General features: G+C 45.9%; 1 protein-coding gene across 18 annotated transcripts in view; it reads right to left on the bottom strand.

The window, feature by feature from the left end:
* auts2a (activator of transcription and developmental regulator AUTS2 a) overlaps nt 1–17108 on the bottom strand; it is a 314983-nt gene that overhangs the window by 5550 nt on the left and 292325 nt on the right. For 10 of the 18 annotated variants that reach the window (XM_071460191.1, XM_071460190.1, XM_071460189.1 and 7 more), the window contains 8 exons: nt 7038–7620; nt 5379–5677; nt 3804–4042; nt 2719–2763; nt 1388–1483; nt 1199–1270; nt 806–835; nt 78–149 (listed from right to left, as the gene is read on the bottom strand). In XM_071460191.1, the coding sequence (XP_071316292.1) occupies nt 78–149; nt 806–835; nt 1199–1270; nt 1388–1483; nt 2719–2763; nt 3804–4042; nt 5379–5677; nt 7038–7620 (1436 nt within the window). Of the gene's footprint in view, nt 1–77; nt 150–805; nt 836–1198; nt 1271–1387; nt 1484–2718; nt 2764–3803; nt 4043–5378; nt 5678–7037; nt 7621–15911; nt 16144–17108 lie in introns of those variants that run through there. The other 8 variants (XM_071460199.1, XM_071460188.1, XM_071460198.1 and 5 more) reach the window with 5 other exon arrangements.

Below are 17108 nucleotides of genomic sequence, written 5' to 3'. Positions count from 1 at the left end.
AACACATCCAACTTCACACTGTGTTAAAACATATATTTGGTACAGTGCAGAGAGAGAGGAGTCAGGCGAGACCTCACCTTCACTTTCTGCTGGTGGTGGTATATTTGCCAGGCGATATGGACATGCATGGCGCACCACTTCCCTGGTTTCTGTAAACACAAGACAATAACATGTTGTCACCAATTTACTCTTTAAAGTGAATGACAGATGCAAGTCAGTATATTATGGTTTCCAGTTTACACATTATAAAGCATTTTACATATGTTAATCAACATCATCTCTGGTATATTTATCTTTGAACCTAATCATAGGCTCATATATGGGATCCTCACATCTGAAAGTATTACTATGTTGTCAATGCACATTCATTTTGAACCCTGCTGCGATCAGCTTTGCCATCATATAATCATCTTGATGACATGAACATAGCACACACTTCTTATTCATCTGACAGTGACCTACTGATATGGTCCAGCATGTAGCAGCTTTGATCACATATTGTTTAAAGATGTGGTCAGTACAGTGATTATAGCTGTGTTTTGAATGCTCTTGTTTGGAAGTGGAGAGACTGTCAAGTGATTTCTGTTTAAAGTCTTACAATTGAATTTCCACATGCTGAGGATGCACTGATCCGCACAATGAGCTTTGTTGTGGTGTAAACTAATACACTCAGCCTCCAAGTGCAGCGCTCATTTAATTAAAGACACTGTTTAGTCCATTAGCAAAAACCCTTTAAGGCATCATGGCTATTATTGTATGTGTGAGGTTGGAAGAGGCTGAGATGCTGTAGGGAGTGAGCACTCACCCTGAGAATGGGCCGAAATGGATCTGTTAGCTATGAGAGGGAGGGAGGAAAACAGAACGAGTTATTTTGCTTTCAATCATGCTGGTTCTAATTAGTCTCTGTGTGTGGCATTCATTATGATCCAAACAGAAATGTTAAAATTTCCCTTTGAAATTAAGCATTTCAGGAGTAATTAGCACATGAGTGCTAAACATGGATCTGCATACAAATAAGACAAACATGGCAGCGGGGAGGACGGCAGGGACATGTACGCTGACAGTCTAAACTAACTGCATATGAAGTCAGTGGCTTAATTTGGTGTTGAAATCCTTCATCTGATGACTTGGAGGATTATGCAACATTGACAGAGTCTAAAGGTTGTCTCTACATTGTGTTGTGTGTATGTGCTCTTACCCTGGGGTCCTTCTGTAAGAATGTGTGTGGGACGGCTCCAGGTCTTGTGGACACATCCAGTGGATTAGAGGTCTAGAGAGCAGCAGACACAGATCAAAACAAGATCCTCCGTAAATAACTCCTATCTTCAGTTTGTCTTTCCGTAGGTGTGTGAATGTGGGTGTGTGGAGGTGTCCATGTGCATTTTACCTTAGGCTGAAAGGCGCCCTGCAGCGAGCCGAAGGGCCCGGTCGGAGGGATGACAGGGGGAAGGCCAGACATGGCCGGTGGGTAGGAGTGGAAGAGCTGAGGAAGAGAGGAGGGAGAATAAGTGTGAGGATGGTTCGGTCTGTCAGCGAGATACAGGACAACAGCTGCATGAGTCAGACGAGGAGATGGAGCAAACAGGTCACAGTGACGGATGAGCAACGTCCAATCAGAATTTTCCAAGACTGCTGAGATGGGGGATGTTACAGACGATTGCCTACATGTTTCACATGTTTATAAAATATTCCCTGCTCATTCCCAGTGGATTTAAATAAGGGAAAACTCTCCTTTGATATGAAAACTGGAATGTTGTAATACAAGCAAAATGCATGTAAACCAAACAAGGGCTCAAGGCGTCCATAAAATTATCTAGAAGAAAAGATATGTAATCAACTCAGTGTAATTGTTCTTGTCAGTCATATTGGCCTTAGTGGAATTAGAAATGTTTTTCTTTTTCAAATTGCATGCTTGCATCCATTTAATCATGAATGGTGCAACAAAAATTATTTAAAGCCACGATGAGTTATTAGAAGCTCTTGCGGCTATGCTGGAAGGTTTTAAATGCAACTTGTGTTTCCCTGTGCATCATGGTTCACGACATCACTAAGTTTATAGGGAGGAAATGGCTTCAGGGTATTTGGTGCTCTACCATAATAAGACTGAGGAAACCCTGAGAATCAGAAATGAAGTGCTTAAAAAACAAACTACCAACACTCTGTAACATCTATTTGGCCCAGGGTTGATCTGAATACAAATACATGATTTATCTGATATTAAAATCTTCATCTCAGCTCTGAGGGAGAGTTTGAAGAGAAAGCATTCTTACACAGGCGCACACAGCAAGGCAGTCCCCTTTAGTGAGTAATATGGAGCAAGCCACTGCTGTTAGCAGCCAATAACAAATGCAATGTAAGCAAGACAAAGCTATAGTATTCCTCTGGTAATAATACTGTCTCCTTCTGTATTAATTTCTTTGCATAATAATTTCTTTGTTTCATGCACACACAATAAATCTTTTGCTCCAAGGTTTTAAGATCTTGCATTGTTTCATTAATCACAACATTTGCTGTGGCTGAAGGATGAGATGGTACAGCTAGGATGCTTAACTGTCTCCACCACACACACACACACACACACACACACACACACACACACACACACACACACACACACACACACACACACACACACACACACACACACCAACAACAGCAGCTAGCAAGGGCTGCAACAAAGTGCTCTGCAGACAGATAGTAGGCTGTAGGGAAACTCACACTGTGTCTGTAGAATGGGTCAACTTTTGTTGGGTATTTGTCAAACTGTAGGAGAAATGAAACAGAACTAAGTACAAATATGTAGAGAAGACATGATAACCTGCACATGTATACTGGCTTCTTTCAGGCCAACACAAAATACATCACAAACTGTATTTTACAACTAGGAGCATGCTCACAGATTTAGATTATGATCACAGTTGTCAACTGGGTGTCAAGGTTCAGCCACTTTCTAAGCTTAGACCGTTTTCATCCTCCTCTTTTCATGATCAAGTGAAGACCTAGTAAACTAGCATGGGCTCTGTGTCTCATTTGGTCTCCTTTTAGTGGTGCAGCACAAGCTCAGGGCGAATATTTCCCCCAGTCAAGACTAAACACTGCAGCCATAAAGAGGCTTTTTATGGCCTCATTAGCTGTCAGAGGCTTCGCCATGCTGCCTTTGAGGTATCATCAGAGCCAAGCGAACCCTCTGTGGGCCAGGCAGTTACAAATGTGTGCGTGTGTGTGTGTGTGTGTGTGTGTTGATGTGAGTTTTAGGTCCAGCCGCCCATTGCCTGTGGTCTCCCCCAACAAACAGTGGGGCTCTTAACATTAGGCATTTGCCAGTAATAAAACCCCCAAACAGGACCAAATGATGTCATTAAATTCAGAATGAATTAAGTGTATTATGTTCTGAGAGCTGGCTCTGAAGTTAACATGCTTTGGGCAAGTTATTGCCAATTTAGAAAATAACGGCATTCAAGTCTGGAGTCCTAGAGTGTGCCAGAGAAAACACTAGAAAGGCTTTCTCGGAGAATAAAGCCATCATTGTGGTGTGGACGGACACACATGGTCATCATTGAAAGGCCGCCATAGAAGCTCAAAGGTCCCTACAGTGTGCCGCTCACACACATGTCGAACTGTAAAATCTTCACTCTCACACCCACAAAGCGAAAACAAACTCGGTGCCATGCTGGCCAACTCCTCTACACATTTAAAAGTCATTATTAGAAGGCATAAAAACTTTGTTTACGGTGAGATTTTCTCCACATTGACCTCCCTCCACCCTTTCCAACCCAACACAGACGTGCTCTACTTATCCTCACATTTCTGGCAGGGGTACGCACCATAGGCGGTGCTGGGGTGGGCATGATGGCGTGGGGGAAGGGCGTGAAGGTGTGCTGGTGGGTGTGCTGGTGCGTGTGTTGGTGCTGATGCTGGTGCTGATGCTGGTGCTGGTGGAACTCAGTGCGCAGGTAGGGCGGAGGGCCCAGCGAGGCGCCGCGGTCGGCGCTTTGGGAGGCCAGGAAACGGGTGTTGAGCTCCTGGCGCAGAAGGTCTTGCTCTGGAGAAGTAGAACCAAGAGGGCAGGATTAGGACTGGGTTTGTTAATGAGGGGAGGGGGTGACTGTTGAGACATTTTTACACAGCAGACTCAGAATAGACACTTAATGGCCTCAGAAGCCATTATGTAAGGTTTTCTCCCAGGACCATGTGGTATGAATTTTGTCGTGGTAGATTGTTTTTCCAGTGAAACTTTATCTAAACATTAAAAGTCTCTGTAATTAAGACATATTCTAGTAAATTTAATTAGAGTGAAATTAAAGCATCAGTCCTGCTGGAAGCCATCAAAGACCCCTGGAGGGAGCTCAGTGTGTAGCCATGTTACAAAGTTACATGTGAAAAAAAAAAACAACAACAACCAGGAAATAGCTGTGATTATCAGCATGTCATTTTAAATTTGCACGAGGCTTGAGATGATTAGATCTGTCTGACTGCTGGAACTGTCAAATGCTGTGATTTGATACGCTACAGCCCCTCTGAGAGAACAACATCTGTTGTTCTAATAACCTCTGCACAGCCTGTGGAGAAAAAATGGATTTCAAGTAATCACTGGCTTTTCTTCTAAATTCAACAAAACCTGCCTTGAGAGATTATGTCTCCTCCTGAGTAACCTTATCCCTCCTATTCCACTGTGACTCGCTACAATATTTTCTGCATTCATTTCAAGCTTTATTGGGCTGGGAGCCGGGGTGGAATTTTCTCCTCATAAAAATTTCATTAGTATCTTTTGAACAAAATCCAGCTCTCTCCGTTCCGTATTGACCAAATTGATTTCTCACACATGAACACCATTCCAGGTGAAAATGGAAGTTCTTGGAACGTTGCTGAAGGAGAGCCCCCTCCTCCTCCTCCTCCCACACTGACCCTGACATTTAGCTTGACAGCAATGCGTAGATATGTGCACAGGGTCTGTAATCGCTTTTGCTATGTGTTCTGACTTGCTGGTGGATATTACTGGTTTGTGAGAATCGATCAATCAGAGCATGACAAACAGTGTGAACTTGAACTGTCTGCACAACTATAAACACACAAAACCCCAGGCATGGAGTACACGTGGATAATCTTGGACTCGGTTGCTTGTTTCTTTAAATAATTACCAGAGCAGCATTCTGTCCATCCATCTGTCTCCACACCTCAAACGCTTTCAAATCAAACACTGCTCTGAAATGATTCCTTGTTTACTCTCATGTCTCCACCAGCCTGGCAACAGCTGTGACGCAACAACTGGCTAAAATAAGACTGCCTTTTGTTTTTTGTCTGCCTAATAAGTGTGCTGAGCTGTGCCACACCACTGGGGGGCGGTGTGGGGACATTTGCTGGCAGCATGCACTGGTTACCTGAGTAGGCACTCCCAGCAGCAGGGTGTCCAGGTACTGGCAGGGTGCTAGACGTCAGTGGCGGTGGTGGAGGCAAGGCTGCTGGAGGAGCGAACATATTGGGGTGATGTGGGTGTGGCGAGGACTGCAAGGCAGGGGGGAAGCTGTGGGGGGAGCTCTGGTTAGCCGCCAAGGGCAGGGGAAAGGTGGAGGCCGCTGCTGTTGCGGCTGCCGCGGGAGCAGGCGGGTGGTGGGGAAGGTGAAATGAGGGACCAGGAGGCCCGTGGGGCTTGGTGCCTGGGGTGCTGCTCCTGCTGCTGCTGCAAAGAGACAGAGAGAAAAAACAGGAGAAATATGGAGAAAGGAGCCACGTTAAGCCAGGCGTGATCAGTCAAAATTAACACTTGTTCCTCCACACCCCTTAATCTCCATCTGCTCCGACGTTCAATTCCCAGCACAGTGTTTTCACACCTCAACTGTCCTCCATTTACAAGCGCCTCCCTACTTCTCTCTTGTGCTTCGCAGAATCCAGGGCAGACATGATCCGTGAAAACACCACATTCGCAGCACCCTCAGATACAAATAAACCACCACTGGCAAGCATAACAGAACGAGCATCTGTCTTTGAACAGCTTCTGTTAAGGCACTTCCTCCAGAGCCAGGTAGTGAACATGTGCATCGGAAATGGGATGAGAGGCTGTATGCATGTGTAAGCAAACAGTCTTTTGTAGTGTGTGTGGGTTTTCCCCGGGGGCAGCCACAGAGCCTGCGTCTCCACAGCTCCACACACAAAGCCTAAAAGCTCATTTGCAGTGCTCGCTCTTTGCTGTGGGCCCCGGCCGTGATTATTCACAGCGGGTGCCAGGCCCTGCTGGCGCACTGGCAGACTGGCAGGGCTGGCACAGAGAGTGGGAGGCAAAGCCAAGTCCTAAGAGCCCGTGAGGCAGAGCTGTTGTTGGGACTGAGTGGGTTCTGAAGGAGCTATGCTGGAGTCCTGGAGTCTTAAATTAATGAAGAGTCTCACAGGCCTCAGTGCTTCTCCACAGATATAGGACACAACAGACTAAACTTAGCCTTGCACCAGCTCTATTGTTGTTATTTTTAATCGCATGAAAAATTACCGCGATGATGTGTATTTGAACAAACAAAGTGGAGTTCCTCTGAGGATTCTTCACAACTTGGGAAATTTAACAGTCCTCTGAAGAGTTTAATTTCATCCAGACAGATTATTACAACTTTCCTCTTGGTCTCCTGCACAAATAACCTCTCATCAATAAAATAAAAACAGTACTGTTCCAAGGTTACACTATTCTATCACACGTAATGCCAGTATAACTGATGGGGGCTGGAATCTGTAAAGAGCCCCAGTGACAATGTGGGTGGCTAATAAATCACAGGCAGTCAGGGAGCAGTGTGGCCCTTTTATTTTGCTGTTAATAGTCGGTGCTACTGTTTGGCTCAGGGACTTAAAGCTCTGCTTGAAAGCAATTTACATACTGATAGGGCATAACGCGCACTTTCAGCTCGAGAGATATTCTAGTATTTTCAAGTATGTGTGAATAGTGTGTATGAATGTGGAGGTTGTGCTCTGCAATTTCCTGCATGAGGACATGAGAGACATGAATGTTTTTGTAACAAACTGATCTGTGGGTGTGTGAGGTTGTCTGATATTAGCCATACCTGTGACCGTTGAGGTTGAGGCTGTTGTAGGCAGAAAGGGGCCGGGGGTGGCAGCGCGATGGAGGCCGGTGGGGCCCTGCCTGACTGGGATGCTGTTGGTGAGGGTGGTGAGTTGGGAGGGCAGGTGATGGTGGATGTGGGTGAAGGCTGGGCGTCGGTGGTGGCCGGGGGTGAGACAGCACTTCAGGCTGGTGCTGGTGCTGGGGCCGGGGAAGGGGGGGCGGTGAGGGCTCTTGGCCCTGGGCGAGAGGCAGGGCTGCGGGCGTCTGAGGCCTGGGGAGAGCCTCTGAACGTGGGGGCAGGTGGGTTGAGGCCGGAGCCTGGGTAGGGCCGTTTGCCTGGGTCCAATGAGGGGACGGAGGCTGGGGGATGGACGGCTGAGCCTGTGGCTGTGGCTGGGAAAGGGGGAGGTCTTGGGGGGGCAAAGGCTGATTGGGGGTGCTGGATGCAGGGGGTTGGTGGTCCCTGCAGCTCTCCTGGCTCCTCTCTTGACTGCGCTCTAGGCCTGACACCTTGAGGAGGCCTGGGCCGTGAGGCTCCTGGCTGCCATTGGTAGAGAGCACATCGATGCCAAAATCTGGAACTGTGAAAAACAAAGAGAAAAACTGTGTGAAAAAAGACTTCTCCAATAACAACACTCAGTTTTCAAGCTGGTGGTCCACTGGAACAAAATGTAAAAAACCACAGAAACATGAATGAATTTTCACAGACATTGGTGAATGCAATGAACATGTCATTTTAATGATTTAATGAGTCTTCTTTAAGTCAGAACACCCTGCAAGATGAAGGCTTTGTGACACATACATCAAGCACAGATGCACAGTGACCACAGTAATCAGGTAAATGAACTGCAGATGAACATTTTCAGCTCTAACAGTGTGTGAGCTGCAGGCCTTTTGTGGGCTCTTGTCTTTCTAGCTGTCCTCTCCTCTGCAGTGCTTTGTGTGTGTGCTTTGAGCTGATAGACAGACACACAAACTGACACACACATTTCTTCCTGCTGTTCCTTGTCACACTGACACGCCCTGCTAGGGTTTGCAGTGTTTCCAGCACAAGCACCAATTCCTTCCCAAGCCCTTTTCACGCAGCCTTTAGCACCATCCCCAAAGATAAGCTACACATCTGAAATGTGCTTGTCTTGTTGGGGCTGAATCAGGTTGTATTGTACACATGATACATTTCCAAGGCTAATATTTATGGATGACTGAACTTCCATTTGCAAGACACATTAAATCTGTTTTGGTCAGATGGGTTAATGAGACACTTCTGCATGTACCTACCATTGACAACTGGTGTTACAGATGTTCTGCATTTACAAACAAACTGTAGCTGAATTGTGCAGAATGCACATTTGCATAGGTGACAAATGTTGTTGCTTTTCTTCTCTTTCACATTGTCCAAAGAAGTGAATACTACACAGTTAAATAATATTTATCTTTGGAAACACTGGTGTTTGTTCATTACCTCATGCTAACTAGCTTGACAGCAATAACTGAGTGCATATAAAAGGACACTGCAGGATAACAACACTGCATTCATTCATTCACTTTTGCATGTCGCGTGAAGGACGGCTGAGCATTAGCTTACTGTCTGATAAGGTGAGGATTAGTTTTTATGGACTTTCAGTAATTGCCAAAAACCAGCAATTACCTGCCATTAGAAGCCCTGGGTAGACTCAATTATGTCCGAAGTGTGAATTAATCCAAAGAATGAAAAACGACTGCTGTACAATGTTGAAGTCACACAGAACAACAGCTAATAAGCTCCATCCAGGGTATTTCTCTGCAGGGACCTCCTCCTACAGAACAAAGTGCTCAGAAACCAGCAGTCAGCTTGGCTGCTCCAGAGGCAGAGAGGCTCATGGGGGATGACAGTGCATACATAAACTGTAATTAACTCTCTCCAGGCCTCACGGGGGTTTAGGGACAGCAGCAAGGGCTCCTCCTCCCCCTTAGTGAAGCCAGCTAAATCCTTTACCTGCCAAAGAGGTGTAGATGGGACCCAGTTCCCCTGGGCTGAGACAGCAGCCTGCTCTACAGAGCTGCAGCCTGTCACAGCGGGCTTCCATCTCACTGACACACTGCTCCCTCTGGGCCAACTCCAGTGGGAGCAGGCTGAGCTAACAGGGCTCTACATGAACGTCCGCCCATTAGCATTAAAATGCTAAGCAAGGTATTAGCAGCCCCAGGTGCATTTGATATTGTGCTTAAGGGTCAGAGGAGGTAATTCCTAGTGCAAGATCACAATCAATATCAACAATAACAGCTGTTGACTCCTGCTCTATGTGGGTGAGCTTACTGGGACATCTGCCAGCCCGTCAGGAGACAAAAGGCAGGCTTTGCCAGGTTGGAGTGTTTTTTGTAATTCTCTCTGTTGCTGTCTTTGGGCAAGCACAATGAAGGAAAGTCCCCACATCAGGAGTCAGTCTTCAAAGCTAACTAACCCTTACATAGACTCTGTATCTCCTCTTTGGCAGCCTGCTCACAAAACACATCCCTGTTCAACTCTCATGTGCGTCAGTGAACAAGCCCAGCAGCCCTTAAATCCATCTCCCTCATCCATGTCAGTCTTCTCCACTTACAAATGCTATTACCGGTCAAGAGAGACTGCTGCTGGCAAACAACTTCACCGCAGCAGACGGGAAAGGAGAAATTCCCAATTCTCAAGTCTCCTGCTGCACCTCTGAGTCCCTGAGGTGCACGGCTTGTTTTGAGAATGTGCTAACACGCGAAATAGAAGGTGTCTATTCTGGTCATAATGAAGACTCCAGGGCCAGGCGGAGCGGGGAAGAAGAGAAGACGGGTATACACCAGTTTCCCCCCCGTGAGGGTTCATTTGCCAGTCTTCTTCATCCCTGGAAACAAATAAGCGCAATTCCCAGTTGGGTTACTCAAAATGTGAAGCCCTGCTGTTTCTCAACGTTTCAGTAGTGTGGTGGTTTCTAACTAGTGCACGCTGCTTGGTGGAGCATCACAGCAGAGAAAGAGGCCTGTGGGTGCGTGGGGTAGTTGGGAAAGCAAAAGCTAGAGGCCAGGTTTAAGAGGTAAACGGGGTGTAGGAGGGTTTTGTGAGGGTCAGCTGTGAATGTGTGTGTGTGTGTGTGTGTGCGCACAGGAAAGCCAATTATTAAGGCTGGATGTCAGGGGACCAGGCGCGGGGCTTAGGGGGATAACTCATTATCCCAGGGTGAGCCGTCTCCTACTGCTCACAGTGTATTAGCTGCACACACCAGCTCTCCTGGTTTGTATCTCCCCACATGGTTAAAGCGACACTGCAGCATGTAATCATTAGATGGGTGCCAACTCTGATCTGGCTGAACTGAATCTAATATGATAACATCAAATATAACACAGTATGACGGATGCAGATGAAAAAAATTCCACCCCTTAGAAATGTCATTAAAAACTGCAGTAAGCCATCAGATAACAGACGAGTTAATTGGTATGCAGACCTCTCTCCTGATCTGTTTTTCACCTTTTTTATTATTGTCCTGCAGTGGACCACAGCTCATTAGTGCCATGCAGCTGTATTTACTGTTAGCATTTTTTAATGCGCTGCTAATATCACATTGGGTCTGCATGGTTAATAGGCCTGTGTATTGGTTGGTTAATGGTCTTTCATCAGCAAGATGTTTGGATTGGTGCAGCCATATGAGAGACAAATGGCTCAGCTCTTTCAACCAATGTTTGCACTATGCTCTGATCTGTAGAGGGAGTGACAGGAAGCCTGGCAAAGTGAGCTGCACGACATTAGGTTGTTTAATATGGTGTTAGGTCATTACTGCAGTACATAAGGGGATTAATTTAGCATATTATATTTCAATGTCATCACTAGATATAGCCTGGCCCATATAAATGATTAACAAACAAGCACCAACAACATCATCTTTTAAAAGTGTAACTGGCAGCTCAGCACCTGTCCTTTTGAAAAATACATTAGTGCCCAACTCAAGCCAAAACTACTTTGCTAATCTCTCTCCTTTTTTCCCCTCTCTCTCTCATGTGAGTGTGGGTGAATAAGACAGCCTCCACCTGGGCCTGGAGACAAATGGCAATCGGATGCCTACAAGGGCCTCTGCGACATCCCCAGCTTCTGTCCTGCGATGTCACTCCTTCTGTCACATCCTCCTCAAAATAGCACCTCAACACATTTTAAACCCTCACACTCATTTATGGGATTTCATCCAGGCAGGGGTCACATAGCTGCAATCATGCAAAACCAACAACCTCACACATAGCAGCAGCCACGAGGCTGACAGCTGAGCCACGACCACTGTGTGTACATTGCAGTTATGCCCCAAGCAGAGGTGAAAAGCAACAAGGGTTGAGAGTGACACATTAATGCTTGTGCTCCAGAGAGGAAGTTGCCTTATGGCCAAATCAGAATGTAATCATCATCTGCAAAAGGTGCTATAAAGCAAAACTTGTAAATGTACAAACTAATAAAAATAATTTTTACCAGACCCACTGTTACTCTCATTTAGACCACTAAATCCTACTTTTTGTAAAAGGGTTGAGCTTGACCACTTCCCAGATGTATCTGCTGAGCAATATCAAGCGATATCAGTCTCCGAGAAACAAGGTGTGATCAAAGGCTCAAATGTAAAAGCAGAGAAACCAATGATACACTCCTTAGTAGTGAGTTGCCTCTTCATTCGCAGCCACCGAAACATAGAAAAGGACAAAAAGGAAGGTGACAACAACAAACACGCCAGGGTAAATGGAGGAACCAGCACCAACCAGAGCGCTGCGTGTAACAAGAAAAGAATCAGATTGGCAGAGGGTCAGCAGGTCAAATGCGTCCAATAATAATACAATGAGTTTCCAGACAAACTGGGAAATGGCATCTGCTTTACTCAACTGGTCATATTACTTCTAACACTGGCTCCTACTGTGCATTGGTGACTGTGTGTGAGTGGTAATGTGGTGTTGGATTTAAATTTTCAGTATCCTAATGTTGCTGAATGCTGCCAAGTAAACTAATTTTAGGTTTTATTGAAGTGGAAGCATACATACATACACAAACTACCTCATGGTTTACCATGACTGACTTTATTTTTGCCGTAGTGTCATTACTAATAGTGACTGCATTTATTGCGAAATTGTGTCATCAAACGACATCCAAATTGTTTCCTTTCATTTATCAACCCTGTTAGCTTCTAACCTGGATCGTAGTCAACAGAGCTGAGAGACTACAGCCCTCAGACTGTGTTCATTTAGCATCAGTGGAGCTGAGCTACATACTAGCAGCCACCAGACTGTATTTTCCACAGTGTGTGAAGCTGATGTAGTGGAATAAAATAAACCACTAGAAGGATTTTTTTTTTCAAAAGGGAAACAATAACACATGAACACCTAACTTGAAAATTATTATTATTAATATTACTGAATGATTGCCAACTTCAGGTGACTGCCTACTATTCTGTAATTTACTAATACATCTGCACCTGTGAGGCATTAGCCCTATTAAACTGAAGACACAACAGTACCAAAGATAGTGTGAGAGCTAATGCCTTGAACAATAGCCATTTACATTTGTACATCTCTATTTACAACAAGCAGACGGCCATAAATAGAAAGATCAGAGTCACTGTACTGGAGGCTGTGACAGCTGTGCAACTGTTGAGAGCATCTAGGAAACAGGTGCAAATGGGGAGGGAGGGGGGGAGGGAGGGAGGGAGGAAGGGAGGGCAGTCTGCTCTGCATAATGGACTTGAGGGCTCCAGATGATGCAATGACAGGTAACCTCTAGATGCTGATTGCAGGTCTGTCCTGTACCAGTGTCATGCTGCAGCACTGGCTATGACTGCTATCATCTACTGTCTCATGAACGACCAACATACTGATTTTCCAGATCGGCTTTGTTCTTGTAACATTTTAGCTAGCAGCTTGTCAGCTTCTCCTTAGGCACAGTGGTGCTCTGAGGTAAATGATCAAACAATCACACAGTCTACAGAGGTCAACCTCGTGGTAGCACTGGAAGAAAAGTCAGAGCCATTAGGATTCATCCTCTGGTAATCCATCAAATGGGTGTGATGGCATGTCACTATAAACAAAAGTTGTCAATCTGATGATGCTGCTACAAGAATGTGTCAGATTTCATGGCAACCAATCCAACAGCTGTAGAGCCACGTCTCTGTAGCTGAACAACACGGGAATATACAGCGATAAATTCTCTAATAATACAATATCATTTTAACTGTATATATTGTGAATTTCACAAAGTTTTTTATTTTGACTGACAAGGCAGAAGCTGTGAATGAGGATGGAAAATGTAGCCTGCAGGCACTTGGCAGCGTATCTATGTCCAGGAATAAAAAACTAAATAAAAAATCTTTACCAAGGACAAGTGTTGACATCTCCAAAACCCAGAGGTGTCTGTCACAGCTGACAGAGACCTTCACAGTTCCACTCACTCACTGCCGCCCCTGCAGTGAGCTATGTCTTTCTGCCCCTTTTCTCCATCTCTGCCTCTGTATTCTCTGTCCTGTTCCCTGTTAGGCAACAGTACGCAGCATCATGCCCAACACTTCTCACAAATCACATTGCCTTTCTTTACTGAACTCCAGCTGGCACAATGCATTTGCTGAAAACTCTACAGGTGAATCATGAGATTAAATTGGTCTAGAGACATTAAAAAAAAAAAAATCACGTAAACGGTTACGTTGATGGGAGGAGGGTTCATTTTGTCTTCTTTCCTCTGCGCACATCGTCATCCTGCTTCTACTCAGAAAACAGAAAAATAAACAGAGGTGGACTGTTTGCTCAAGTTGAATCAATTAAAACGCAGACAGTGCTGAACAAGGATTCATGGCCCTCATTGAAAATTCAGTCCTGCATTGGTATGTCTCAGTAAACATATAATATATACAATCAGGATTTCCCTCTGTTTTGGGCTGGGCCATTAGAAACTGGCAGAATATAATCCCCCTCAAAAATGTTCACAGTCCCCAGTTATGCAGAATGTTTTAAGAGACAATTTTGCCTCAGGCTTTAGTCTGAAAACCATTTAGTCCCTGCAGAAAAAGGAAAAAGGAAAACACTGCGGACTCGCTGCTCTTCTGTCTACATATTTTGTTTGACGACAAAATTAGAGTTGTAATTGAGCAGCAAGTGTTGACAGTGGTTTGACCTCCAGAGTGGTTTAGGCACCATATGTTCCCCAAAGAGCTGCTCGGTGAGGGACCAGGCTGTGTTTGTTTTTTCTTAATGAAGACTGCAGTCACATTAATGGCAGCCGTCTTTAACAGATCTGTCTCCCACACAGAAGAGAACAATAAATAGTTTCAGTCAGTGCTTGCTCTCATTGGTGCATGCTCATAAAAGCCAGAGTCTCAGCTGAGCCGCCAAGCATATACACAACAACATCTTTCCTTTTTCTCTCTGTGTGTCTCTGTGTCTTCTCAAAAACGTGTCAGTTTATTAGGTACAGCTACATGTTCAGTGCAACAGCCCTCCAATGAATACAACACATGTGAACCATACATTGTTCTCACACTCTGGAGAGTCTGTCTTCCTCAGAGGAATACCCTGGGGTTCATATTAGTGGATGACATCTGAGCTCAGCTTCCATGTCTGTGAGACTGGAGGGTGTTTTGAAATCCCTGATGCTCTAACACCCCTCTCTGGTGCCCAAAGTGGCGACAGTGCATGAAGTCTATGTCTGCACATTAACCAAAGGATTCATTTCCTCATCTGCTGAGACGCCACCCCACAGTGCACTTCTATAGAGGCTTTATGTGGCTGTCAGTTTCGCTGTGGATGTGGTCAATTCCTGTTTTTCCTGCTATATTAAAAGCTACAAGCTAACCAATTGTTCACAAATGTTTTGTGAAGTAGAAGAGCTAAGACAGAAGCTGGAACCAGTGTCAGTAACAGCCTCCAGAGTCTCCACTCTATTAGCTCCTTCTCCCTCCCTTCCTCAGCTCTGAAGACTTTAACTGCATTAGCTACTCCAAGAGCAGCACCACCCCCTTACGTCTCCAGAGTGTCCAAGCACCTCACAGCAACGAGTTCACAGCACACAGGCATGTGTGTTGGACATGCCCCAGATGAGAGCTCTGGGCGCTGGGGCCTGACAATGATGGACGCTCCCCTGCTGGCCCTCCCAGACTCTCCGTCATGTCAGCAACTCTCTAAAGCCAGAGCCGGGAGGGGTGTTGGGTTACACAGCCTGGACATCCTGCCGTGTGGAGGGTCTTGGACTGGAGCTGTTTTATTAGTGCTAGACTCCCAGGGGGGGCTGGGGAAGGGGAGTGGGAAGCTAAACAGAATTAAAGGTGGGGGTTTAGGTGAGCAGGCCAACTATTCTGGCTGTGAGAGCATGACATGTGTAGTCTTTCAGTGAGAATACCACAGTGTGCCGATATCACTTCACAGTAACACAAACCGCTGCTTTAACAAGCGGTGATTGAGCAAAAGGCCAAAAGCAGGCGGGTGGCAGGGGGGAGTTGTTAAGCCGCCTCTCTTAACATCTATATTTCATGCCTGTCTCATTTGGTTTATGAATTTTGTATTACAAGTTGTGAAGCCAAAGCAAGTGTGTATGTAAATATAAATAGTGTGTGTATATGGAGTGGTGTCATGGTGCATGGAGTGTGCGGCTAACCACACACACAAACCCCTGACTCCTCTTCGAAGATAGACTGTCTGTGACTGTCCCAGCAATCTGGGTAATTGGGCTTAGTAAGCCACTGAATGTTCTGAGCTCTTCTGACAGATGCAAAGCAATAGAAGAGCTCATGCCAGGCCACAGAGAACAAGCACTTACACATGTTTACAGTATGACAGAGAAAGAGAGAAATGGAGGAGAGAAATACAAGAGTGATAGGAAAGAGCAGAAAGGGAGAGAAACTGGCTCTTTCCTGTCTCCTACCTTCGCTAGTATCCATCCGTGTTCCATTCATACTCTGTCTGGTAGGAGCAAAGTGTTCTGCCTCCTATCTCCCGAGTCATACTGAAGCCATTTACTAACAGAGCGCTGCAGCGACAACACTCTTCCACCCACAGTAGCTCTGATTACAGATGCTCCTGTAATGGCTCTTAACTGCTTCTGCGTCTCACTCTTACTGCTCCCTTCTCACCGCACCAGCATGTGGAAAATCTGCTGCCTTGCTGCTTAAGACAGATCCTGAGGCCTAAATGTTTGGACACCTTCCCCCTCGCCGCACCCCCACCCCCCTTGCCCAAAAACACCATCACCATCTTTACGTGCACATGAGGATGTAGCAGTGGGATCAGTGGCAGCAGTGTCTGATTTCCAGCTCCCCTTTAGAGAACAAATCTTTATATATCCCTGAGGGAGTGAGGTCAGGCTGGAGAGACCGTAACGGGAGAAGAGCTGGGTCAGGGACTCGATGACGGGCATGCTGGCGCAGGTGACTGCAAGAAGGGGTGGGTGGAAAGCCGGCCAAGGGGCCAGACTTTTCCTGCCAGGGGCCTGTGCAGGGCAGCCCTCAGGGGGACACTTGTTGCCCACGGCTGACAGATCCTCTGCAGGTTTGGCTGTCATGCCCAGGCTCACTGAGGCTTTGAAATAACAGCAGCGTGTAATGAGGATCCATCCAGTCCACAGCAATTGGTCAGCACACACTGTCACAATGGTGTAAAACTACACTGAGAGACAAGGCAGCTGCAGAACGAGCCAGACCGTTTGACCTGAAGCATGTCACATGTATATAAGCCAGCTGATGGGACTTCTCACAGACCCTGATCTCTCTACTAGTGAGGAGTGAGAAATGGTAGGTGGCCAATGTAGATTTATTTGTGTGCATGTTGTTCCCTGGAGAGACACAAAGAGTGACGGGGCCGCTGAGAGGCCCACAGCATCTCTCCTCCTCAGCCAGCCATGAAACCTCTGTCAGTCCTTTTCCAGTTCAGTCTCACAGTGGTGTGAATATTTTACAAACACCACAGTTTATTGAGACAGTATTTTAAAGACACCAATATCATTAGGAGTGTGACAGGGTACACACACCCTCAATGATCATTCCTAATCCTCTCCTTAGTTGATTTTCATTAGTTTGTCACTGAGGTGAGAGTGTTACAGTTTGTCACTATTGCCTATGAAATG

The sequence above is a fragment of the Trachinotus anak genome, unplaced genomic scaffold, assembly GCF_046630095.1.
Source record: "Trachinotus anak isolate AG129_WGS33_773 ecotype Australia unplaced genomic scaffold, CSIRO_AGI_Tana_v1 ptg000024l, whole genome shotgun sequence".
NCBI classification, from domain to species: Eukaryota; Metazoa; Chordata; class Actinopteri; order Carangiformes; family Carangidae; genus Trachinotus; species Trachinotus anak.
The sequence above is the reverse complement of the archived record's forward strand: the minus strand, read 5'-3'. Positions and strand labels throughout refer to the sequence as shown.